Source organism: Somniosus microcephalus, chromosome 3, assembly GCF_052327205.1.
Source record: "Somniosus microcephalus isolate GS21.2 chromosome 3, FLI_Smic_1.0, whole genome shotgun sequence".
Taxonomy (NCBI): Eukaryota; Metazoa; Chordata; class Chondrichthyes; order Squaliformes; family Somniosidae; genus Somniosus; species Somniosus microcephalus.
Window position 1 is genome coordinate 46,474,978 of NC_140989.1, and position 26,273 is coordinate 46,501,250.

General features: G+C 44.9%; 1 protein-coding gene across 1 annotated transcript in view; it reads left to right on the forward strand.

The window, feature by feature from the left end:
* LOC147121021 (ALK tyrosine kinase receptor-like) overlaps positions 1–26,273 on the forward strand; it is a 970,192-nt gene that overhangs the window by 236,046 nt on the left and 707,873 nt on the right. Inside the window, exon 3 of the mRNA XM_085977636.1 lies at positions 18,724–18,925. Within this exon, the coding sequence (XP_085833762.1) occupies positions 18,724–18,925 (202 nt within the window). The remainder of the gene's footprint in view (positions 1–18,723; positions 18,926–26,273) is intronic.

Consider the following 26,273-nt stretch of genomic DNA (forward strand, 5'->3'; position numbering starts at 1 on the left):
TTCGCTGCACTCCCTCCATGGCAAGAACATCCTTCCTCAGATAAGGCGACCAAAACTGCACACAATACTCAAGGTGTGGTCTCAACAAGGCCCTGTACAACTGCAGCAAGACATTCTTGTTCCTGTACTCGAATCCTCTCGCTACGAAGGCCAACATACCATTTACCTTCTTAACTGCCTGCTGCACCTGCATGCTTACCTTCAGCGACTAAGCACAAGGACACCCAGGTCTCGTTGCACTTCCCCTTCTCCCAATCTATTGCCGTTCAGCTAATAATCTGTCTTCCTGTTTTTGCCACCAAATTATCCACATTATACTGCATCTGCCATGCATCTGCCCAATCACCCAACCTGTCCAAATCATACTGGAGTTTCTCGGCATCCTCCTCACAGCACACGCCCACCCAGCTTTGGAGATATTACATCTAGTTCCCTCATCTAGATCATTAATATATATTGTGAATAGCTGGGGTCCTAGCACCAATCCCTGCGGTACCCCACTAGTCACTGCCTGCCACTCGGAAAAAGACCCGTTTATTCCAACTCTTTGCTTCCTGTCTGCCAACCAGTTCTCTATCCAAGTCAGTACCTTGCCCCCAATCCCTTGTGCTTTAACTTTACACGCTAATCTCTTATGCGGGACCTTATCGAAAGCCTTCTGAAAGTCCAAATACACCACATCCACTGGTTCTCCCTTATCTATTCTACCACTTACATCCTCAAAAAATTCCAGTAGATTAGTCAAGCACGATTTACCTTTTGTAAATCCATGTTGACTTTGTCCGATCCTGTCACTGTTTTCCAAGTGCTCTGCTATTACATCTTTTATAATGGACTCTAGCATTTTCCCCACTACCGATGTCAGGCTTACCGGTCTATAATTCCCTGTTTTCTCTCTACCACCTTTTTTGAATAGTGGGGTAACATTAGCTACCCTCCAATCCATGGGAACTGTTCCAGAGTCTATAGAATTTTGGAAGATGACCAGCAATGCATCTACTATTTCTAGGGCCACTTCCTTAAGTACCCTAGGATGTAGATTATCAGGCCCTGGGGATTTATCGGCCTTCAATCCCGTCAATTTCCCGAACACCATTTCCCTACAAATATTGATTTCATTCAGTTCCTCCCTCTCATTAGACCCTATGTTCCCCGACATCTCTGGGAGGTTAATTGTGTCCTCCTTTGTGAAGACAGAACCAAAGTATATATTTAATTGGTCTGCCATTTCTTTGTTCCCCATTATAAATTCCCCTGATTCTGACTGCAAGGGACCTACGCTTGACTTCACCAATCTTTTTCTCTTCACATATCTATAGAAGCTTTTACAGTCAGTCTGTATGTTCCCTGAAAGCTTACTCTCATACTCTATTTTCCCCCTCTTAATTAATCCCTTTGTCCTCCTTTGTTGAATCCTAAACTGCTCCCAATCCTCAGGTTTGCTGATTTTTCTGACCAATTTATATGTCCTCTACTTGGATCTTATGTTATCCCTAATTTCCCTTGTTAGCCACGGTTGAGTCACCTTTTTTGTTTTATTTTTATGCCAAGCAGGGATGAACAAATTCTGTAGTTCATCCATGCGATCTTTAAATGTATGCCATTGCCTATCCACCGTCAACCCTTTAAGTAACGTTCCCTAATCCATCATACCCAACTTGCGCCTCATACCATCGTAGATTCCTTTATTTAAATTCAGGACCCTAGTCTCTGGGTCAAATACTTCACTCTCCATCTTAATGAAGAATTCTATCATATTATGATCGCTCCGCCCCAAGGGGCCTCGCACAACAAGATTGCTAATTAATCCTTTCTCATTACATAATACCCAGTCTAAGCTGGCCTGATCTCTAGTTGGTTCCTCGACATATTGGTCCAGGAAACCATCCAGGTATACACTGCAGGAATTCTTCCTCCACAATATTGTTACTAATTTGGTTAGCCCAATCTATATGTAGATTAAAATCACCCATGATAATTGCTGTGCCCTTATTGCACGCGTCTCTAATTTCCCGTTTAATGCCATCCCCAACCTCAGCATTACTGTTTGGGGGTCTGTATACAACTCTCACTAACGTTTTCTGACCATTGGTATTTCTCAGCTCTACCCATACAGATTCCACATCATCAGAGCTAATATCCTTCCTTACTATTGTGTTAATCTCTTTAACCAGCAATGCTACCCCACCTCCTTTTCCTTTTTGCCTGTCTTTCCTGAACATTGAATACCCCTGGATATTGAGGTCCCAGCCTTGGTCACCCTGGAGCCATGTTTCCGTAATCCCAATCATATCATATCCGTTTACATCTATTTGCGCAGCTAATTCATCCAACTTATTATGAATGATCCTCGCATTAAGACACAAAGGCCTAGAAATTGGGTTGGGGCGCCAAAGTGGCGCAAAAGTCGCCTGAGCGCAGGATTTAGCGCAGCGTTCGAGGCTTTAGCGATCGTCAGATATTCAGTTTCATTGCCCCTCGAGGGACACGGGGCGAGGCTCGAGGCGCTCCGCGTCCCTCTTAGGGCGCTGAAACGGAATATCGCAGCGCAGCGTGCCGCAGCGCCACACGCTGCGGCACGGCACGCTGCGGTGCTGCAGGCCTTCCTCCCACTGTTAAGGGGGAGGTGCCTGCAACAGCGCGAACCCCGATCGCGAGTGCCGGCAAACGAGTCCGGCACCAAGGAGAAGTGCCGAGCTCTCGGGAAACAGCCGGCAATGCCGTGGGGGGGGGGGGGGTTAGGAGGCCGGGGACGGAGGTGCTGGCAGGCGGCCGCCGAAAAAGGCGGCCGCCCCGCACCTCCACCTTAACTTGCGCCGCTGCCGGCACAGTAAGGCCCCGTGAACCGGGCGCGGGTAGCGAACGGCGCAACTGCGCCGTTCGCTACCAAATATCGCGAACGGGGCGCGAATGAGGCACTGCGCACACCGATGACGTCATCGGTGGCGGCGCAGCGCAAAAGACTAACGCCACCATTATCGCCCCCAACTCAATATCGCGGGAGGCGCAGCCAGTGGCGCTACAGCCACTGCCTGCCTCTTTAGGCGCTAACAAGTGGCGCTACTCACCCAATTTCTCCCCCAAAGCCTTTAGGCTTTTTTTTTAATACTCTTTGACCTTTCAGAATTATTATTTACTGTGGCCATGTTTGATTTAAACCCTTGATTTCTCTGACTGCCACTTTTGCTTTTCTCCTTCCTGTCTTTTGCTTCTATCCTTGTTTCCCTTTCCTCTGTCTCCCTGCACAGGTTCCCAACCCCCTGCCATTTTAGTTTAAACCCTCCCCAACAGCACTAGCAAACACTCCCCCAAGGGCATTGGTCCCGGTCCTGCCCAGGTGCAAACCGTCCAGTTTGTACTGGTCCCACCTCCCCCAGAACCAGTTCCAATGTCCCAGGAATTTGAATCCCTCCCCCTTGCACCATTCCTCTAGCCACGTATTCATCTGAAATATCCTTCTATTTCTACTCTGACTAGCACTTGGCACTGGTAGCAATCCTGAGATTACTACCTTTGGGGTCCTATTTTTTAATTTACCTCCTAACTGCCTATATTCAGCTTTTAGGACCTCATCCCGGTTTTTACCTATATCGTTGGTACCTATGTGCACCACGACAACTAGCTGTTCACCCTCCCCCCCCCCCCCCCCAGAATGCCCTGCAGCCGCTCCGAGACATCCTTGACCCTTGCACCAGGGAGGCAACATACCATCCTGGAGCCTTGTTTGCGGCCGCAGAAACGTTATCTATTCCCCTTACAATAGAATCCCCTAATACTATAGCTCTCCCACTCTTTTTTCTCCCGTCCTGTGCAGCAGAACCACCCACGGTGCCTGGAAGTTGGCTGCTGCTGCCTTCCCCCGATAAGCCATCTCCCTCAACAATATCCAAAGCGGTATATCTGTTTGAGAGGGGGATGGCCGCTGGTGCAGCTGCTCGACTGGGCTTGAAAATCACCGACCTTTATTTTCACCCACAGCCGCTGTTCGCTCGCAGGTCCGCTGGTGCCGCCGCAGGACCTGGTTCTGGGATCCTAAACCCTCACGTCTCTTTATTTCAGTTAGATGTATTTTAGCACTTTATGGTAGGCTTTGGGTGGCAGTAGAGGAGCTGTACAATTCAACCTATTACAAAATCACCCTTGTTGGCTACTGATGAAATAACCTTATTGATAGTCAGGAGCCTGTCTGTACTCCTTGTTATTCTTGGCACATCTTACCATTCTGCTGAACAGAGCAAACAGTCTTGTTGGAAAAATGAAAGAATTAGCTAGGTCAACTGAAATTTTGAAGACTGTGATCGATAGACTTTTGATAGGTAAAGGTATCAAGGGATACAATGAAAGGCAGTTAAATGAATTTGAGCTGAGGATCTAGTTGAATGGCGGAACAGGCTCGTGGACCTGGATGGCCTACTCCTGTCCCTATGTTCCTAATTGTTGAAAAAACTTGAATCAACCATTCATCTGTTACTTGAACTACTTATGCACTTAATCCTAAACATAAGGTTACAAACTCAACTTGAAGGACTGTCTTCATGAGATGATTTCCGTCAGCTCTGGACTGGGCCGTATGATAGCATGCTTGTGATGCTCTATAGGGTCACATTTTGCATGTGGTGGAGAGTGGCTTTCGGAGAATTCGAGTGTAATCAGAACACCAATATCTAGGAGCTGGGAGGCGGAGTGTTGCCAGTTTCGGCCAACTAGACTCAGCGAAGTTGTGTGACATTGCATGATATCGTGTCACTGTTCATTTGGGTATTATCGATGTGGTGCCCCCATTTTGAATGGCCTGATGAAGCAGATGAATGACCACTGTTTGCTCTGGATGTAGCGACAGGATTGACAACTATCCACTGTGATTGATATTTTTCTTATTATTAGAAGACTTGCTCGGTTGTGTGGTTGTGTGAAGCTACCCAGAGATAGCCATATGAAGTGACTTCGCACCTTCAGTAGCACTGACAACAGTTTGGATCTTTGCTGCCTTGATATCATTCACTGTGTTGTGCTTCCCTCCCACTTCCACCCCATCAAATGTTATGTGATTTTCATCACCATTATCAACATCTGCCTTGGATAAGTGGATGTAGAAAATTCATCAGTGGAACCATTAGGAAAAGGTTTGTCTTTGGATTTTCCACATGGTCTCCACATTCTTACAAGGACAGAAAACCAATAGCTAATTTATTTACTTCAAGAACAGCGAATGATTATGGACGTAGGAATTATACCTGACGCGTTTCAAGACATGCCTAAATAGTATTGGCAAGACTATTATCGAAGACCTTGTGAACATTGCTTTTTATGAGTAATTTTAAAAGAAAAGAACAGTGTGCATCATTTACCAGAATTAGTCACTAACTCATGGCTTATCATACCAGCAGTTTCTGTGTCAATGTGAAGTTGCTTCAGAAATGATTAAGCACAGGATCAGTGTCTGACTTCAGATTGCACTAAAGGCCAGATGTAAGAGCCTACCTTCAGGAGATATTCTCACACTATTTGGGTTCCTCATCCGCTGCAATCCAGTGCCGTGCCAAGTTTTAAAAACTTTTAAACATTATTTCTGAACTTCTTAATGTAGCAGGGAGCGAACAAGGAGTCAGTACTCTGCTGGCATTAAAACTTGATTGGCAGGCTCTTCCAGTGCCACAGAGAGTTTATTGGATGAGATGATGAGTGATACGGACTAGCAAAGTTCCAGGTCTGCACTGAATTGGCTTAAGTGCCTTTACACCTAACATTCCAAAAGTAGGGTCCTTGATGTCTAGACCATACCTAAATAATTTATATAAAAGAAAGCTTGCAGTGGTTAACAAAAGTATTTTTCACTTGTTTTTTCCTAATATTGGCAGGAGTGCATTTCAGAATAACTTTTCAGAACTTTGAGAATCAAGCAGTTAACTTGTCCCATGCATTTGGTATAGCACTTTAGTAAGCTCCACTTATATTTAAAAAATACTGATTCATACTGACTCCCGGCTCAGGTGTGATGGGCCGAATGGCTTCTTTCTGCGCTGTATCATTCTATGATTCTATAATAAAGTGGCTTAAAATATCCTTTTCTGCTAGAAAAAGTTATGGGTAAGTATTCATGGACCCTTCATATTTAAAAAAAATAGTTAAATTGCATGACTGCTTTATAGCTCCTTTAAGATGATTCTCAGACAAGTAAAGAATTTTTTTTTTTTTTTTAGTATTTTCCAAACTTTTTCAATGCTCTTAGAATGATGCAAAACCATTAAACAATTGCATCAAATGGGATATTAGAGTGGTAAAATATTCAAAAACCCTGTCGAAAAAGAAGGTAACTGCACAATATGATCAGCCTTTTATCTTCTGTATTCCCTTTTTGAGCTCCTGGTGTAGTTTTATTTGAAGTTAACATAAAGCTTTACTTCATTAACATATAAATGCTGTATCTCCAGGGACACTCATTATATCCTGGTATGAAGAACTGGAGAAAATTAGGCTTTGAGGCAGAGCACATGTGATAAGAGCCTTGCCAATGAACAGAAATCTTCGCTTACAGTATCTGTTGAAATATTCCTCAGGTTGATTCAATATGACGTTCATATAGGAAATTAATTAAACAAGCCCTTCAATTAGCCTAGTTCTGGGATTAGCAGCTGTCAGTGTTTCTTGCTAATGCTTAGGCCTCTGTTCTCTCAATATTTAGTGGTTTAGCGCAAAGTTCCCACAGATGTGTTTTGTGTCACAGAAGCTTTGCTGAATGACTTAAAAGCTCTCTTGAACAAAGCAGGATTCCAGGCTGCAGTTTGAAATGTCATTGAACAGCAATTCCTGGTGATAATGTCGTTCACAGCATTCCGCTTTCAAGTTTCATCATTAAAATGAAGTGTAAGACCCATTGTATATATACTGTACTGGGGCCAATTTTTGCCGTGCTATCAACCAGTTTAAGGCGACTTTCTGCTGGAGGGTCGACCTGTGCTGATTGTCAAGTGGACCTCGATTTAGGCAGAGAGTCTTCCTGCCGAAAACAAGCAGGGGCCTAATTAAAATATTGAAACAGTGGTCAGATGATGCAGCTAAGACCCCAACGTGATTTTCATGTCCTCCGCTTACTTAGCATTCCCTTGTGGAATCCTAATCACCTAATCTAAACCATGTGTTAGCCTCTATCACACAGAATACATTCTCATAATACAAAGATATTAATAGAGACTTCTGTATTGTTAAGCTATTTTTTACTATTATATTATACACTATCCTACATAGTGATTTTTGGCAAGTTACTCAATTTTAATGTGCTTTTAGTAGCTGGACAGCCATCTGAAATCTTAAGGGGGTAGCGGCAATGCACTTTTTTCAAACTGGGCATCCTTTTAGCAATTCGGTTCTAAGAACATAAGAACATAAGAAATAGGAGCAGGAGTAGGCCATTCGGCCCCTTGAGCATGCTCCCCCATTCAATATGATCATGGCTGATCTGATCGTGGTCTCAACGCCACTTCCCTGCCTGTTCCCCATGACCCTCGACTCCCCTGTAGCTCAAATATCTGTCCATCTCCACCTTGAATATATTCAATGACTCCGCCTCCACAGCTCTCTGGGGTAGAGAATTCCACAGATTCACGACCCTCTGAGAGAAGAAATTCCTCCTCCTCTCCGTTTTAAATGGACGACCACTTATCCTGAAACTATGGCCCATAGTTCCAGGGACCCGGGTTCGAATCCGGCCTCGGGCGACTGCCTGTGTGGAGTTTGCACATTCTCCCCGTGTTTGCATGGGTTTTCTCCGGGTGCTCCGGTTTCCTCCCACAGTCCAAAGATGTGCGGGTTAGGTTGATTGGCTATGATAAATTGACCCTTAGTGTTAGGGGGATTAAATACGTGGGGTTACAGGGATAGGGTGGGATATGTGTTGGTGTAGGGGTTACGGGGATTGGGTGGGATATGTGTCGGTGCAGGCTCGATGGGCCGAAATGGCCTCTATCTGCACTGTGGGGTTTCTGTGATTCCCCCACAAGGGGAAACACCCTCTCAGCATCTACCCTGCCAAACCCCCTCAGAATCTTATATGTTTCAATAAGATCACCTCCCATTCTTCTAAACTCCAATGAGTATAGGCCCAACCTGCTCAACCTTTCCTCATAAGACAACCCTTTCATCTCAGGAATCAACCTAGTGAACCTTCTCTGAACTGCCTCCAATGCAACTACAGTATATCCTTCCTTAAATAAGGAGACCATAACTCTGGCTAGAGCAAGAGAAGGAAGAGTAGCAGCAACAGCTGGAAGAAGCAGATGGAGCTGCAGTTGCAGGGAGATCAGCTTGGATGAAGCGAGCTCACAGGAATCCTTATCCTCCCGTCATGTTCTGCATGGATTACCTGAAAAGAGCAGCATAGGGCTCTGGGGTTCACGCAGGTTGCAGGCTTCCCCCAAGTCCACCCAGGACTCCCTGACTCCACCCACTGCTTTCAAGAATCACATGGGCTTCCCCGCTAATAATGTGCAACTAATGTGTGATCAGTAGGATACCTCGGGAGCCTACTGTCAACAAGGGCAGATGTCGACAACGAAGTCCAACACCGCCTTCAGTGTGCCAGTGCAGCCTTCAGTTGCCTGAGGAAGAGAGTGTTTGAAGACCAGGACCTCAAACCCGGCACTAAGCTCATGGTCTACAGAGCAGCAGTGATACCCGCCCTGCTGTATGCCTCAGAGACATGGACCATGTACAGCAGGCAACTCAAAGCACTGGAGAGGTACCAACAACGCTGCCTCCACAAGATCCTGCAAATCCATTGGCAGGATAGGCACACCAACGTCAGTGTTCTTGCTCAGGCCAACATCCCCAGCATCGAAGCTTTGACCACGCTCAATCAGCTCCGATGGATGGGTCACATTGTCTGCATGCCCGATACGAGACTCCCAAAACAAGCGCTCTACTCGGAGCTCCGGCACAGCAAGAGAGCCCCAGGTGGGCAGAGGAAACGCCTCAAGGACACCCTCAAAGCCTCCTTGAAAAAGTGTAACATCCCCACCGACACCTGGGAATCCCTGGCCCAAGACCGCACAAAGTGAAGGAGAAGCATCCGGGAAGGCACCGAACACCTCGAGTCTCTTCGCCAGGAGCAAGCGGAAGCCAAGCTCAGGCAGCGCAAGGAGCGCACGTCAACCCAAGCACCCCACCCTTCCCGCCCCTTCAACCACCGTCTGCCCCACCTGTGACAGAGACTGTAGGTCCCGCATTGGACTCATCAGTCACCTGCAAACTCATTTTTAATGTGGAAGCAAGTCATCCTCGGTTCCGAGGGACTGCCTAAGAAGAAGAAGAAGAAGAATATGTGATCGCAAACAATGCATCATGTAGGTTTGTGCCCGTTTTCCTGGCGGCTGCCATGATCTTTTTATATTGCAGCAGTGCTCCATCCCCAAACTCTTTGTCCCTACACTCAAGTGAGAGGCTGGCCACTTGGGGATAGTGGGCTATCCTCTGCACACTTAGCTCATCACTCTGCTCAGAAACCCACGCTTAGCAGCTGAACTGCGCTCCAGTTAGATCCATGGGGATCAACTAGAGCCCTCGCTGACTGGACCATTGGAGTCTTCATGCAACAATTAGTACAGCCCAGAAAGAGTGACCCATATGATAGTGGTTTGCTGCATACGGCATAACTTCACTCTGCAATGGGCACAACACATGGAGCCAAAATTGGACAAAGATTTTCAGTCAGATGAAGGAGACAACACTGATGACATATAGGATGGTGAAGAAGCAGGAGGGCTCCAACACCAGCCTGCATCCACAGCTCTTGGGCAGTAGCTCATTGAAGAGAGCTTCAACGGAACAATCCCTATCTCCCTGCATCCAACATCTGTCGCAGTCCATCTACCCTCCAATAAACTACCTCTGCCCAAAGACCAACATTGATATCCATGTCACCTGGCACACAAAGATTTCTAAAAGGTTTACTATTTTACTGGCTAAAAATACCTGCACGCTAATTATCACCCAGGCGTAAGCCCATTGTCCATGTCTTAAGTGATTGCTTATATACTCTACTACTCCTATGAGGTGCTTCAGCATTTGGAAGGCTTCCATGGCTCAGACAGGACTTGAGATGGTTGTGATCAGCGATCTCCCGGAGCTCGGGCTTGTATAGTTTTCCGAAGTGTGAAGACTGGCTGAATTTTCCTCTCAATAGCCCATGGATGCTGAGGGCAAAATTGTAGCACTCCAAGATCAGCTATCTCGGCACGGACCAGAGATTGAACTTCAGTTCTTCCTAAACTGATTTATCTCGGTGTCACATTGGGTAGTATACAAAGCTACTAAGCCATCAGGGAGCCCTAAGTATTGGATAATTAAATCTGAAAGTGCAGCCTGGAGCATTACTTTGAACAGTTACAAAAAAAAACTTGATCTACAAATATACGGCAACAGAATGTCAGCAGATAGGGAGAGGCGTGCAAATGATGGTTCTGCGGGGACTTTGAGCCATATGGTGCTCTTGATTTGTCAAACCATTCAATGTTGCTGCTGCTGAATTATAGAAAAGTGACTTGGGCTTTTAAATACTGATGTAATTTTTTTGCCAATTAAAAAAAATATATCTGCAACATACAGGAAACTTTGTGCTATCCGGCACCGACGGGACCGAGCTGTTGCCGTTCCCTCAAAACTGCCAGACACACCAGCGCTAATGTTGAAAGATACGGAAGCTTTTGAGCTCCGTATCTGTCAACAAACCCTGTTGCTTAGCAACAGCTTCTAAACAGTCCAAGCGTCTCTGTAGCGTCTCTGTAGCTTAGCAACAGCTTCAGCAGACCTTGCAGAGCTTGACTGTTGAGGAAAAAAGCAACGAGAAGAAAAAAAACCTAACGAAAACGGCTCCTGATTTTTGCTGGTGGCTCGAGCATTCTGGACAATTAGCCTCCAGATAACACAAAGTTTCCTGTAGCATGATTTAACTCTTGGTCCTGTTGTCATGTTGCAAATACAGGACAAGAAATAAAAGATAGAACAGAAAAGATTAGTAATATAGCATTCCACAACATAGTGCATTTTGTATATACAGAGACAGATAGGTTCTTTGTTCAGCTCAGATGTTCCCAGGGAAACTGTTGTAAAGTTAAGCAGGGTGTCAGAGAGGTGTGCCTGTTCAATGCAAAGAGCCCAACTCAGGATCAAGAAACGGTAACAACTCACTTACTTATGCCTGGTAATTGCTGAAATAAAATGAGGTACCAATTCCTACTTGGCCATGCTTCAGCAAACACCAGCTTCAAACCCACAGTTTCATATTTTAACACAGGAATTGGGTTAAAAAAAAAGAAAATTATTGGATCCAAAAGCCATTTGCCTACCTACAGTGGGTCAGATTCCATGATAAGGTGGACTGTAGGAGTTGAGCAACCCACACTGTGTAAAAATATGAAACCCCTATCATGTGGACTAAGGTGAGATGAATGATTAAAAAAACAACTGGATGAATATCTAGTTGAGAACAGGATTGGCTCCTGTTGATAATTGTGCTGCATAGTGTGGAAGTGAGCCTCAGAATTGATCGCAGCTCTGAGGTGCTTTCACATCGGCGGAGCACAGCCAATTGCAGATATGCAGTTCTTCCTCCATCGGCCACATTCCATGGTGTAAACCAGCTGCTGTCCACGGGAATGTGGTGTATGAATGTGCCTGTTGTGTTATCCCCCGTCAGTTTACTTAAACTAAATTTGGGGAGCTGGTCCTGTGTTCGGACTCCGCAGTCTCTGTATTAACAATGGATCCCAGCAATGGTATGTGGATGTATGGAGGCTGCTTCCCAACACAGGATCAAAAATCCTGTGAAATTTAAAAGTGTCTTTAGTTATAGAATAGAATACAATCATATAGCGCAGAAGGAGGCCACTCGATCCATTTTGCCTGTGCCGGCTCTTTGAAAGAGCTACCCAATTAGTCCCACTACCCGACTCTTTCCCCATAGCCCTGCAAATTCTTCCTTTTCAACTAAAAATCCAGTTTCCTTTTGAAAGTTAAGATTGAATCTGCTTCCACCACCCTTTTCGGCAGCGCATTCCAGCTCATAACAACTCGCTGCCTAAAAAAAAGTCTCCTCATCTCCCCTCTGGTTGTTGGAGCTTTCTTTATTAACTGCTTGCCTGGACAGACATTTTAAATGTGCTCCCCTCCGCTTGGAGATCCAGCAAACAAGAGGAATAAGTTACCGAGAGGGCAATCTATACCCAGCTAGGGTGGTGATAGGAGTACTGCAATTTGCCTGAGTGGCCATGGGCAATGCAGATAAAACGTAGCCAGGGTGCCTGGTCCTGAGTCTTATCCAGCTGGAAAATGTCCATGTGGCATTGAGTGTGGATGGAATAAGTCTCCGCTGTGATGCCCCTAGGTCAAATAGGTTGCCAATACACATGGTTTCTTGAGTAAAGTACTGGAGGGCAGCGAGTACCTGCAAAACTATTCCGGCCTGAGTCAGGAAAAGAGGGTGAAGATTTGGCAAAAAGGATCGAAGTTGGTTGTTCAAGCACTGCATGAAGTACAATGGCTCCAGTCTTGTGGGGCCATAGGAACGTCATTTACATATGCAGCCAGTCAGAATTAAGTGCGCTTAGGCTGATATCCTGGAGTTGTTCACTTGATAGCCTTTGGGGTAAGGGAGGAATTTCAGTTTTCTTCTCTTCAAAGTCTTGTAGCAATTCTTTTCACTCAGGAGATTAAATAAATCAGAAAGCAAATATGATGATGGAAGTTGTAAACTTGGAACAAGTGGGTTCTGGGCTGAATAACCATTTCTCATTCCACAGTTTATGTCTGTGTAAAATGCACTCTCTGCTAGGTTAAACAGTCTCTTTGAACACAATAAGGATTGCAGTACTAAAACAACTGTTGAGGTTTGGTTTAACATATAAAATTTCAAATATCACCTCAGTTCAAGAACCGCCTTTAATCCAACAAATACATTCTGGTCCATTAGACTAAAAATATTAGACACTAGGAGACACCAAGTAGGGTTGCACACATAAAAATCCGTTCACAACGGTTTTTTATTAGGAATTTAATCTCAATTCACTGTCATTTGAACTGAACTCAGTTTTAAAACATACCAGCTCCTTATAGTTTGCTTTGATGTAATTTTTAATTCTTTGGATTTGTATTACAGTAGCTCTATGTAAACACCCCCTGCTGTAGACTGCAATCTTAGCTGTAGGTTGAATACGGGGTGATACATGAGGCAGGTATTATGAGGACTATTTATATGTTAATTTGGATTAAAATTAAATGTCAGCTAGATGTTGGAAGATAAGTGAGCAGACGCCCAAACTGAAGTTCAATATTACTGATTAACAGGCATCAGAGACCCTGGGGCTTGCTTCCGATTCATCTTCCAGGTTGCAGCACTAAAAAAAAAGCAATGTCAATAAAGTAAACACAGGCTGCCTTCCCGCTTTATCTGGGGCTTTGAAGGCCCACCGGAAATTACGCCCAGAAAGTGGGCGGGCTGCCCATTCCCAATGCGATCGGTTGGGAAGCCCACCAGTCAAATGTTATTGAGGCCAAGAAGTTAAAATACCCCACCTGCCCGAAACTGGCTCGGGGTTAAAATCCACCTCTGTGTCTGAATCACAGCCACTAAAACTGTTTTTTTTTTGCTCTAAATGTGGATTACGATACCATACCTGAATTTATTGTGAACTGGGAAGTTTTGGGTGCGGTGGTATTTGTAATCCAGGCAGTATAGCAGCGTCCGTGACTGCCTGTGGAATTCGGATGACCATGCACACTCAGTAAAAACGTGAACTTTTTTTAAAAATTCCACAAAAAGTGGTTTCTGTCCCTATAAAGTGGGACTTTCAGCTTCTTGCCTTAATGTCTTTTTAAATGGGTGGAAGTGCTGCTAAGCAGGAGTTCTGCCCAAACATCTGAAATATTAACAGGGTAGCTAAAGGCCATCATTTGCACTCATGGCGCATAAATAATAAGGTTTCCATTCAAAAGTAATAGAGTGACTACATGGGCACGCAGCCTGAATGGAAATATATTCAGGGCGCATTTTCAGCAGGCTTGAATGAAAATGCTAGCCACCTAACCTCCTTAATATAAGGTATTGCTGAGATCTCTAAACCTTTTCATAACTAGGAGCCACCTCCTCTAGGTGTAGACACTAGTGTTGCTTTGAGATACAATGGCAACTCCTGCCAAGCAGTTTGTCTCTCATTAACAGTTCCTGGGATCTTCCTCAGGAATATTTTATGTAAATTCTACCCAATATGTAGCTTCCAATTCCAATGCGGTAAAGTCCCGGGGATGAGACACAATTCCCATGACATTGCACCATTATTTATCAGAATGCTGAGGCTGTTAAGATTCTGGTTGCTTGTCCATCTTCAAAGAGGATGATTCTACATCAAAGATTTCCAACGTATAAATGTTAGACATGCTGGCCATTCATGAGTGCTGTAGATTATGCCATTATATATTCAGACTTTAATTCCATAAGCAGCACTTGCATATTTACCATCAGAGACTGTGGGGTAACACACTGATTGGCCATCTGATAGACCTGACAGGAGGTCTGGTCCATTTTGAGGGCTGGGCCTCATTACTATTGGGCCAGCGGGCTGCGGCCGAGAGAAGGTGGGTCCGGTGGTGGTCTATTATCTGGGAGGGAAATCAGGCATGGGAGTGGCCCGGGTTATTAAATCAAAACTTCCATTCTGGGCTCATCTTCAACTGGACCACTAGTTGATACTGGGCGGAGCAGGCACAGCACACACTCCATCCAGTACTGTTCCAAAATTGCAATCAGGGTCATATGTATTTCATATTAAAAGGGCCTTCAGCCTGACTCAGGCCGGCACTCCAGCCAGCCAGCAGTAGGCCCTTCTGAAGTTGGCATTGGATGAATCGGAAGCCGGGTGTCATATTTGACCCGGAAACGAGCTTCTGACCACATAGCCGCGGCATAACTAAAACCGCCTATTTCCACCTCCGTAACATCGCCCATCTCCGCCCTTGCCTCAGCTCATCCGCTGCTGAAACCCTCATCCATGCCTTTGTTACCTGCTAGCCGCCTACATTCTACCCTACGTAAACTTCTGCTCATCCAAAACTTGGCTGCCTGTGTCCTAACTCGCACCAAGTCCCCTTTACCCACCACCTCTGTGCTCGGCGACCTACATTGGCTCCCGGTTAAGCAATGCCTCGATTTCAAAATTCTCATCCTTGTTTTCAAATCCCTCCATCGCCTCACCCCTCCCTATCTCTGTAATCTCCGTCAGCCCTACAACCCCCCGAGATACCTGCGCTCCTCCAATTCTTCCCCCTTGAGAATCCCTGATTATAATCGCTCAACCATTGGTGGCTGTGCCTTCTGTTGCCAAGGCCCTAAGCTCTGGAATTTCCTCCCTAAACCTCTCCAGCTCGCTACCTCTCTTTCCTTCTTTAAGACGCTCCTTAAAACCTACCTCTTTGACCAAGCTTTTGGTCACCTGCCCTAATTTCTCTTTATTTGGCTCGGTGTCAAATTTTTTGTCTTAAAATACTCCTGTGCAGCGCCTTGGGACGTTTTACTATGTTAAAGGCACTATATAAATACAAGTTGTTGTTGAACGGGGTGGAAAGCTGTTCCCTACCATTTTAGGGGCACTGCCTCCCTGTTTCTGCCCAGCAGCGCCAGTGAATTCTTACCAATAATTTGACAGGGAGCTAGAAGAATAGCTGACTCTTTTAAACCGTCATCCTAGTTGTATGAAATGTAAATGACTAATTGTGTAGCATTGTATTTTATCTATTTTTCTGCTTCTGTGGATCATTTTGATTATAAATAAACCTGGTTAATAGTTTAGCCTAAACAAAATGGTTCAGCATTGTGAATACCCTCCATCTTCCGACTGATAGGAGACCTAGGCCTAGAAATTCGGTGGGGTTAGCGCCCAATTAGAGGCGTTAGAGGGCCTTGCGCCGGAATTATAGCCGCGATCGAAATTGCGTTGGGCCCTACCATCGGCGTTAGCCGGTAGCGCTGCGCCGGCACCGATGACGTCATCGGTGTGCGCAGCGTCCCGGTTGCCGTGGTAACGCGGCCGGACGCCCAAATTCAGTTGCGGCCGCCTCGCCCGTGGCAGCCGCAACCAACGATTTTTCAACGGGATGTTGCAGCACGTAGCGCCGGCGCATTAAGGTGGAGCGGCGGCCGGCTGCTTTCCCGGCGGCTGTCTGCCCGCACCTCCCTCCCCGGACTCCTCCACCAACCCCCCGCGGCACTGATGTGTGTGGCCCACGAGCCCGGCACTTCTCCGAGGTGCCGGGCTCATTTGTCGGGCGAATCGACCGGTCAGCGGTCGGCTGCAGGCAGCTCCTCCTTAACAGAAGGAGGAGGCCTGCAGTACCCCAGCCTGCCGCACCGCATCGGGTGCCGCAGCGGGGGATTAGCGCCGCAAACCTGCATTCAGCGCCCATAGCGAGGCGCTGAAACCCTCCATTAGCGTCCGCAGCCGTCTGGGCGCGGGGCAGCTGAATTTTTGGCGGGCGCAGCGGCAATTATCGCGGGTGCAAAATTTCGGGCGCAAAAGCCCTGGCGGAGGCAAACCTAATTTCTAGGCCCTAGTGAGCATCCTCAAAGTAATTGAATAAAATGTGAATTCTAAATTTATTAGGGCTACAGTTTGCTCTTTTTTAAAATGCTTTGCTTTTGTAGAATTTAACGACTGCCAGTCAAAATTTCGGGTTGTAGGATTTTGTTGCCGGCAATTTTGTAAAGCTTTAATCTGCTAGTGGAGTGAAAGGGAATGCCTGTTAAGTGGCTGGTTAGTTACTTGAGAAGTGTGTTGCAATTGGCTGGTTTTCTTTTGTTACCACTAATGGATTCAGGCTTCACCAAATCACCTACAGTAAAATTGTGTGCACCCGCCATTTTGATTGATACTTGTGAAATTGTGTAAAATAAGCAAATTTAATCCATTTTTTGCAAAAATAGGAAAACCTATTCCGTGATATATGATTGAAACAGGATTGGAAGGTAAGTGAACAATGGGATATGATCTGTAGCTCACTCACGGTGCTGATTTTGGCATTCATGAGTTGTCAGCCACTCATAAGAGAGAAACTGTATCCCATGGCTCCATATCATGGATTTCTTGGGCCAGAGTACAGGTTACACACAGACACAGAGAAAAAAAACCTTCTATCTAATCACTCAAACACTTTTTAACAATCCAATGAAGAAAGTCATCTTACAGTGTAATATCTAGTTTTCTTGAGTATTCTGGCCAGCAGCATCCTGTGGTGTGACATAGTGAGTAGTAAGCGATACCAAAGAGTAGTGGAAATGTGAAAAGCACTCCCAGCCAAAGCAGTTGAAGTTGTCTTAACTTCTTCAAAAGGGAACTAACCAGCATGCGATGCAGAACAAGAGTGGAGGTGATAGGGACAAGAGTAGATTGAGAGGATCAAATACTCCTTGGGACATGATCTGTTGCTGGGGGAAGGCAGAAACCTGAATGGAATAGTAGATGAGGCAATGGACAGATACTTTACAATATTATTTATTTTGGGGGTCATGGAGTAATTGTACAAAACTTTCATTCAGGCGATTAAATAGGTTCAGGGGACTAAATTGGTTCAGGAGGTTAAATAGGTTCAGGAGATTATATAGGTTGAGCAGACTTCATAATAGGCTACAGTGTATAAAGTCGATGAAAGGAGTAAGGCAAATGGTTTTTTGGTGAGAAACGGCCAATATCAGTCAAAGGCTGTTCTCAATAAAAGGCAACCATTCACCTCAATCATTGTACGATACAAACAAAATGATAAGAACAAACTGGAAACCAGATACTGAGTGTTCAGTTAATAACAATGAAACTGTTTGTTCAGTGCCTCTAGTCTCTTTATAGTACTTTTTTTCATTTAATGACTCGCAGCCATGGGAGAGAGAACTCTTGTTAAAAAAAAATGAGATTGTAGCTTCGGTATGTTAATGGAATGATCTTCTTTTCAATTATTCTTAATTAGAATGGATGGAGAGACTCAGTGCTACTGTCCTTGATCACTGTACCAATATATTGATAGGATTGGTTGGTGCTAAATTCTAGTAATTTCAGAAGGAGCATGATGAAACTTTGAATACCCGTGGATCTTATCTAAATTGAGTGGAAATTTTCTTTGAAAGTGTTACTGGGGCAGTAACTTATTATTTGCACGAGTAGATTTTTTCAACATTTATTTACCTCATTCTCCTAGAGACACTTACAGTCCTGCAGCCTTTGGGACCTTGCCAAATTGATTATTCTTCATTTGTGAATCTAGCCAGTAAATGTCTGCATGCTATTTAACCGCAGGGGCATCTTAGCCAAACCCAATCCTGTCATCACCCGACATCCACGCACCCATGGTTTCCAGTAGAAGTCACTGGATAGCAATGATGAGAAGGAACCCTGATGGATTTTTCTCTTTCTTAACCCAGAGCCGCAGAGAACAATCGTAACACCTTAACTGATAGCCAGTTCAGCTAACTCAACACAGACTGGGGATTGATCCCTGAACCTTTCTGGTCAATGTGGCTCAGGATCAGACCATGTGGTGTACTTACTCATTGAGGCATTGGGTAGTTGGCACACATGTATAGGTATTTTAAGTACAGTTGTCATGTCATTGGAGATACATGCACGTCTGACAGCACCATCACTGGTACTACTTTACATCTTGACCCCTATGTTTGTTTGTTTCTTTGTTTGCTAGGACATTTTCTTTTTCTGAATGCATCAGGGTCTACATCCTTCACATTGCTGAGTCCATGGCTGAAGAGCACCAGTGAGCGCTGCACCTTGGAGATGGCCATTTACCTACAGGGCTCAAGGTCAGGGGAATATGTCGCTCAACTACTTCACAGGAACGAAAGCAAGACACCCATCCTGACATCAGAAAGTGAGGCAAGAACTGGGTAAGCCGTTTTTCCATTTCCTGTCCAGTACAAACTGTCAAATCTGAACTTCATTGTCAAAGTCTGATAACAAGGTCAGTGAAAAATAGATAATAATACAGACACACATATGCCCTGTAACCAGGAATTAAGGATGCCATTGAATTGATGGACAAGATGACAGTTCATAGTCTTTCAGTTCAATGAATGCTTTTATTTTTGTGAATTTATTATTCATCAAGGTAAAGAATGTTAAAGCTGGGAAATGGAACAGTTTCTGAATTTCAGGCACTCGAGGATAGGGCCAAACACTCCCTTGTCGGATGTAACAGATGTGAGTTACAGACTAACTCCCTCGGCATTCTGTTCTAGCCTCAGGAACCTCACCCATCCCCACAAGTAGTGGCAGCGTGGTATTTTTCCATTTCCCAAATTAACCATCACTGTTAGCTCTCTGAGTGTGATTGCCACATTTATGGAGCAGTTTGTGGCACAGTGGGCCCATATCCATTAGAAGTTGGGTCGAGACTGCTCAAGCTTAGTTTATTAGATCACTTACAGCCAACAGACACTGAAGACTCACCTGTTAGTTCTGGCCTAGACATGAACTCACATCCCACCTAGCCCCATAACCATAAATCTTTAAATTTGTGAAATATATGTGGGTAATTTTGAATTATGTGTTGGGGGAGCCACCGACTTATATTATATATATAAATAATATATAAAACTTTTCATAATTAAATGGAACCTTTGTTTTAAAAACTGTATTGTTTTGCTTTGTTTTTTTAAATGGGGTTTCTCTGGTTTTCTGAAAATTTCAGTACAACCACATAGACTGTAAGAATAATGCAGGAGCCCAAGGAGGATTTCTGGTGGAAGTTCAAAGATATCATGGAGTGTGAGTGCGGGAGAGATGGCTGGGAGTGCTGGTGTGATTGTACATGTCACAGGAATGGGCCCTCAATTGTGTTGTGGTATCCTTAGGCAGGTATGAATGAGCAGTAAAAAAAAATACAGAAATGAGTATTCGGACACAATGAAAGAGCCGATTGATCTGATACCTCGCTGAGGTTATTCATGGCACTGCTGTGATGAATTGCGTGGATATGAAGGACAGGGGAATCAATGCCATGCCATTTTAGTCTTCCTAGGTTTGTGGGTCATTGTGAGTAACAGTACAGAAGATAGCAGTTTCTGACATTCACCTTCTGGATAGACATGCTATTTAATCAACAAATGTCACTTTTCAATCTGCCACAGCTGTCATTTGTGGGAGTGCAAACTCAGTCAGCCAGTGATCTTGCTGTATTTGCCTCAATTTTTAAAAGTTCCACCAAAATAATGATCAATTTAGCAAACTTTAAGCTCTCCTTAATAGCTTATTGGGTAAAATCATCACAGGACAGGAAGCTTCCATAATCAATCATGTTAAATTTGCTAATCTCATCTTTGGCAGGGATTGGGGCACCACAACTGGCAGTTGTGTCCTTGGGTGAAGGAGATGAAAAAACCAGCCCGAGCTTGAGTGACTGATTGATTGTTATCCAGTGACCCTTGTAGATGTGTGGATGCAGGGTGAGGACACGAGTGATGCCTTCTATGTCAAAATATCTTGCTGACACATGAAAAAAGGCCACGTAGAGGGAGGCACTAGAGAACTATTGTAATCATAGAATTGTACCTCAGAGCAGATCAATGCCTTTAGGAGAGGACGAGAGAAAATTTAATCTGAATTCAGCAAAACCATAATTCCGTTGTGCAATGCTAGTACGTTTTATTTTTATTTAAGATTTCTAGCATTTGCATTTTTGTTTGTACAAAGGCCTCATAGCATTTCTCAACATAGCGAATAAAATTGTTTCTCTATCCTTAGTATAAATGATTTATACAAAAATAGGGGCAGATATTCAATATCATTGCACCTGCTTTCAGGGCATAAAACAGGTAGAACAATAACCAATTTAGCAGGGCAGAGGCCCGTGCCCAAACTGTTAAATTGGTTAACCCTGGAGGCTGCCTGAAATGAGGGCAGCCCTCAATTCTAATATTGAAATGAGGCTCCTGTGTTTATTTCCAACCCGGATTTGTAAATTTGTTTACACGAGACAAGCTTGTGCTTCCAGGTCTTGACTGGCCTAACCAGGCTAACCAATGTCAGCCAGCGCCAAGGCTCCCTGCCCCCAGGACTTAACTTGTGGGCCTCGGCACTGACCAAAAACTGGTTAGACCACGACAGACAAGCTGTATCAGAGCACTTGATTGGGAATCTGAATTACGATGATGAGGCCTGAGGAGAAATTCAGGACGGTCCACGAGCCTCTCTGTTCTGGTGCACCGTTGCTGCGGACCGCTGGAATTGCGCCCGGTTTTGAGCGCTAATGGATTTAGGCCCCATAATCAATTTTGCACTGATTTTAATTACTTTTACTGGAGACTGCTACGTTCATGGAGGGCAGTTTAGTATTCCTCAGTATGAGTGCTGGCTGGCCGCCCGTCCCGGCAGCAAAGATACGGCAGTGATTTTGGGGCACCGGCCTCATTTACATTGCACCAACACGCTGCCACGCTGCAAACTGGCATCCTGATGCAACTCACTGGATTAAGGCTGGCCAATATTGGTTCATTTCGGCTGGAAGGTATGTAAGGTGTTGAAAGGGGGGGGATGTGGGTGGAGTGGGGAGAGAGTCACAATGGCGGAGGAAGGCGCCCCCAGGGCGGCTGAGGCCTAAATTATTTTTGTGGGGCTCTGAAAAGCATCCCTGGGCCTGTTCGGTTCTGTCACCTGTGGAAGTGATCAGAGGGTGCAGAGCACATGCTCTGACCAGTTCTTTACCATAATGGCAGTGGGACCCTATGTACATCCCAAGATGCTGATTTGTATATTAAATGGGGCCTATTGCCTGACACAGGCAGATGCTTCGGCCGCCCAGGGTAGGCCCCTTTCAAAATGGTGACGCCTGTAATGCAAGCACGAATAGGACAGTAAGTACTGCACCGCCATTTCAATTGTACTATTCCCCTGTTTCCACCTGTCAGGTCAAGTTAAAGTTGGCCCCTATGTGTTGCCATAGAGCACTGCCTTGAAATAAGAAGGGGGAAAAATTGGGTCGCGCCCCCTTTGAGGCACTAACTTTGCCGGGGCACTACTTATAGCGAACTGGGGCCCAGCTGGGCCACCAGGGAGCAGGGTGCCAGCAAAAGAGCCCGAAACTCAAGAGGAGTGCCGGGCTGCCCGATCAGAGGGGGCAGGTGCTGGCAGGAGGCCAGCAGAAAAAAAGTGTCTGGCACTTCCCCTTTAAATAGCGCCGCCCCGGCTGCACGTATGCCCCCCCTGGCCCTGTTGGACATAGCGTCCAGCGGTACGTCAGGTGGTGCGACCCAAGTTTGCAGCTGAATTTCGTGGGAGGCGTTAGCAGCGCCGCGCCCAGGTGCTAGTTGCTTTGCGCCCCGTTAGCACCTCCTTCGGGCGCTAACGGGAGGTGCAAAGCAACCAAATTTTGCCCCCGAAGAAATCCTATTCCCACATATTATACAGACAAAAAACAATTGTAATATATTTCAGAGAGAGATAGGAATGAGTCCAAATGGGGCTCTGAAAGTCTGCTGGCGGCAGTCCATCTTGTTAATGATGGATGAGTAAAGGTCCTCTTCGCTATAATTTTTTCTCAGTGCCCCCACTGGCATCTGCAGGATTTAGAACATGAGTTCTAGTTTAAATTAGTATCTGATGGATGTGTTAATAACATCATAAAAAAGACAAATTGTGTAATTTTCTACTAATCTTCTGTGACAAGATTTTTGACCATCCCATGACCTCATAAACATGAAGTTCCACTCTGAAAAGTAATAGAGGGATATTGCATGAAGAAGGGGAAAGGGCTAGGCGTCATGGTTTAGGCATTTATTGCTGGAACGAGTAGCTTTCGTGCCATGTATGGTGGATTGCTGCTGAGGGAGTGTTTTGACACAGTGAATGCCTGACGCATATGTTTTAAGTGAAGAGCATGGTGCTAGGATTTATTTGACCTCAGGGTTACTGACAGTAGCCTCTTGATATTTGCCTGTGGATTTATTTTTATGTTACACTCATAAGCAAATCATTTGTGTACTAATTCATGTTTAGTTGCTTTTAATGGAGACTTCCGTGGCAGCACGGTGGCATAGTGGTTAGCACTGTTGCCTCACAGCGCCAGGGACCCGGGTTCAAATCCGGCCTCGGGTGACTGTCTGTGTGGAGTTTGCACATTCTCCCCGTGTTTGCGTGGGTTTCCTCCGGGTGCTCCGGTTTCCTCCCACAGTCCAAAGATGTGCGGGTTAGGTTGATTGGCCATGATAAAAATTGACCCTTAGTGTTAGGGGGGATTAAATACGTGGGGTTATGGGGATAGGGCTTGGGTGGGATGGCTGTCGGTGTAGGGATCGGGTGCTAGGGTTTGGATGATCAGCCATGATCTCATTGAATGGCGGAGCAGGCTCGAAGGGCCGAATGGCCTACTCCTGCTCCTATCTTCTATGTTTCTCTAACTGTGGTGGGTATTTAATACTCCCCATGACATCTCCTCAGAGGTTGCTATCTTGAAATTTTCATAAACAAGGAGAAGGCATGAGATTCAAAGGGTGCATTTGGCCCCACGTACAGGACGACTTTTAACAAACGGCTTAAAGCAAAACATGGAAAACGTGAAATGTTTGTGGCTGGAGAGCAGATTATATTTTTGACTTACCTCATTGAAATAAATATTTTATAAGTAAGAGCCACCACCATTCCTTTACATTCTGCAATACATGTGTTTATTTTTTGTTAACAAAGCAACTTTTAATAGATTGGGCATTAAAGTGCAAAGAAAGTCTTCCAGGGTTGTACTTTCTGTGGGCTGTTCAGGGGTTGTGTAAAATTGAATTTAAGGTAAAGATGCCATAAGGCTGCTTCTAACTTCAGGAGGAGAATGCGCGGTCTCTAGGTGGAGTGCTGACATGAGGGCTCAGCTATTTTGAGGCTCGGGCCTCATTTACATATCTGCTGCAGCTCACTGGCTGTGGGAGGGCGGGAAATCAGTTGACTCCCATGCTGGGTTGGCTGACAGTCAAAGCCTGGGGTGGGGGGGCGGTTAGCCGGGGTGAGGGCTTCAGATGGACCGGCAGTGGGTCAGAGTTTTTTGGGGGGCTCAGGGGAAGCACTCCTGCCCCTCTTGGCCCCGCCAAAAGAAAAAGATTAAACCTTTCCTGAGTGGTCTCCAGTGGTCCCTTTAAGGACATTGGCCACTCATCGCCTGGTACAAATGGACACAGCGGGTGCAGAGCGCACTCCGCCCAATTGTACCTTGAAATTGCAATCGGGGTCCTATGTATGTCATAGGACTCTGATACATATAATATAAGTAGCCACCCACCTGAAACAGGCGAGCGCTCTGGCCGTCCAACTCAGGACCCTACGCAAGATGGTGGTGACCCAATAAGTGACCTGATGCTGTTTTTAGGCCACTCCCACCCCGTTTACACGGAGCAGGGTGAGTTAAAATTGGGCCTCTTTTACATAAAAGGCTATAGGTAAGGGAAAGGGTTGCCGTTGGGGCAACAATAGGACAGGCCTCTGCATTAATACTTCCCCACTCGCCCTTTATGGTTCATTTACCTGTGATATATGGAGGGTAATTTCACCTAAAGGATGAGGAGTATTGCACCTGAAAGGGAGTAATTCACTATTTGTGCTGAATATTCACCGTGTTTATGAGAAATATTGAAAACTGATGTTAGATCTGGTAGGATTGTTTTTTAGAAATGTACAGAAGCCAATGCGCAGAGCGTTTTTGGAGCATTAACCATACAGCCTCTGGTTATGGAAGTATGATTTGAGTATTTCCATTTTGATATTCCGGATGCAGACTACAGTTGAAGTACCATCCCATTTATATCTTCAGTGGCTTTTGTCCGTATTTATCAAACACATCATATTCCCTGCAAAGAAATAATTTTTTTTCAGTGGCAAGAAAGTCATTAAGCTGCCACTCTGAGATGACATTAATATTAGATCACTGGATTCAGTCCAAGTAAATTAGTTTAAGATGAAGCAAAAATGGATTCCAGTCTATTAGACTAACGCAAGAGCACATTTATCATGTTGCGTTTCCTGTGCTGGGTGATTCCCATCTCAGAACTGTCAAGGTGTTATTGCATGCATTTGTTTTTCTTTTATTCTTAATTATGTGATCATTTGAATGCCCAAAGCTGGCAGCAGTAATATTTATTTTATTAATTTACTATCCTCTCTCAATTTTTTTTTTCTTACTGGCCTCTCTGACCCTGCTTTCATTTTTTTATATGCAACCTCCTTTGGTCAGTTTGCGAGACATGAGACAGTCACTTCTCAACCTGGGGTGTGTCCTGTGCTCCGAGCCATGGCCCTTTACCAAGATTTCTTTTTAAAAAACAGTCACGCGCTTTGATTTTAAAAGCCTGCATATTGTAGAAGAAAGAGAAGATTGAGAGAAATAATTCATTCGCTGGTTTTGAGTGGCGTAGAGGTGTGGACAATGTGATGAGTCTATATTTTAGCTCAGTATAGAATGCAGGGAGGATTTAGAATGTATAGGATGTCACATTAAGAGAAACAAGAGAAGCACGATGACCATTGTAATATTGAGGAAGACATGAGAGGTTGTGACTCAGAGATTGAAAGCTAGAGGACCTTTTTCTTGTACAGTGCCCAGCAGTATAAAGGAGATCCTAGAAGGGCCTCCTTAGTCATGGGAACAGGATTGTCTTGAACAGAGCTAGGCTCCAAAGAGAGTTAAGAGTTGTTGGTCGAGATGGTCAATGTATAACTTATTTACCTCTATATGTACCATATTGGTAGAGTTCAAAAAGCAAACAGACCATTTTATGTGTATCTCCTGTTCTGTGACAAAAAATAGGCATTCTTGTCTAAGATTTCGCTGGGTATAGTGTACTCCCAATAATTTAAATTTGATTTTTGCGCTAAAATTTTTTTAAATGCCCGGTTATTTGAATTAAGCAACTTGAATAACACCACAAAGTAGAAATTTAGTGCTAAATAATTTCAAATGATTGGATAATTTGAATTAAGTGATTCTTAATTAAGAGACTATATTGAGTTTTTAAAATTCTGTCATAAGGGATCAAAAACCAGCTTCACTCAATGGGTAGCACTCTCGCCTCCGAGTCAGAAGGTTGTGGGTTCAAGTCCCACAAGTCCCACAAAACTCTAGGCTGACACTCCAGTGCAGTACTGAGGGAGTGAGAATCCGTTAAACCAAGGCTCCATCTGCTCCTTCAGGTGAACATAAAAGATCCCATGGTACTATTTTGAAGAAGATCAGGGGACTTATCCGAGCCAATATTTATCCCT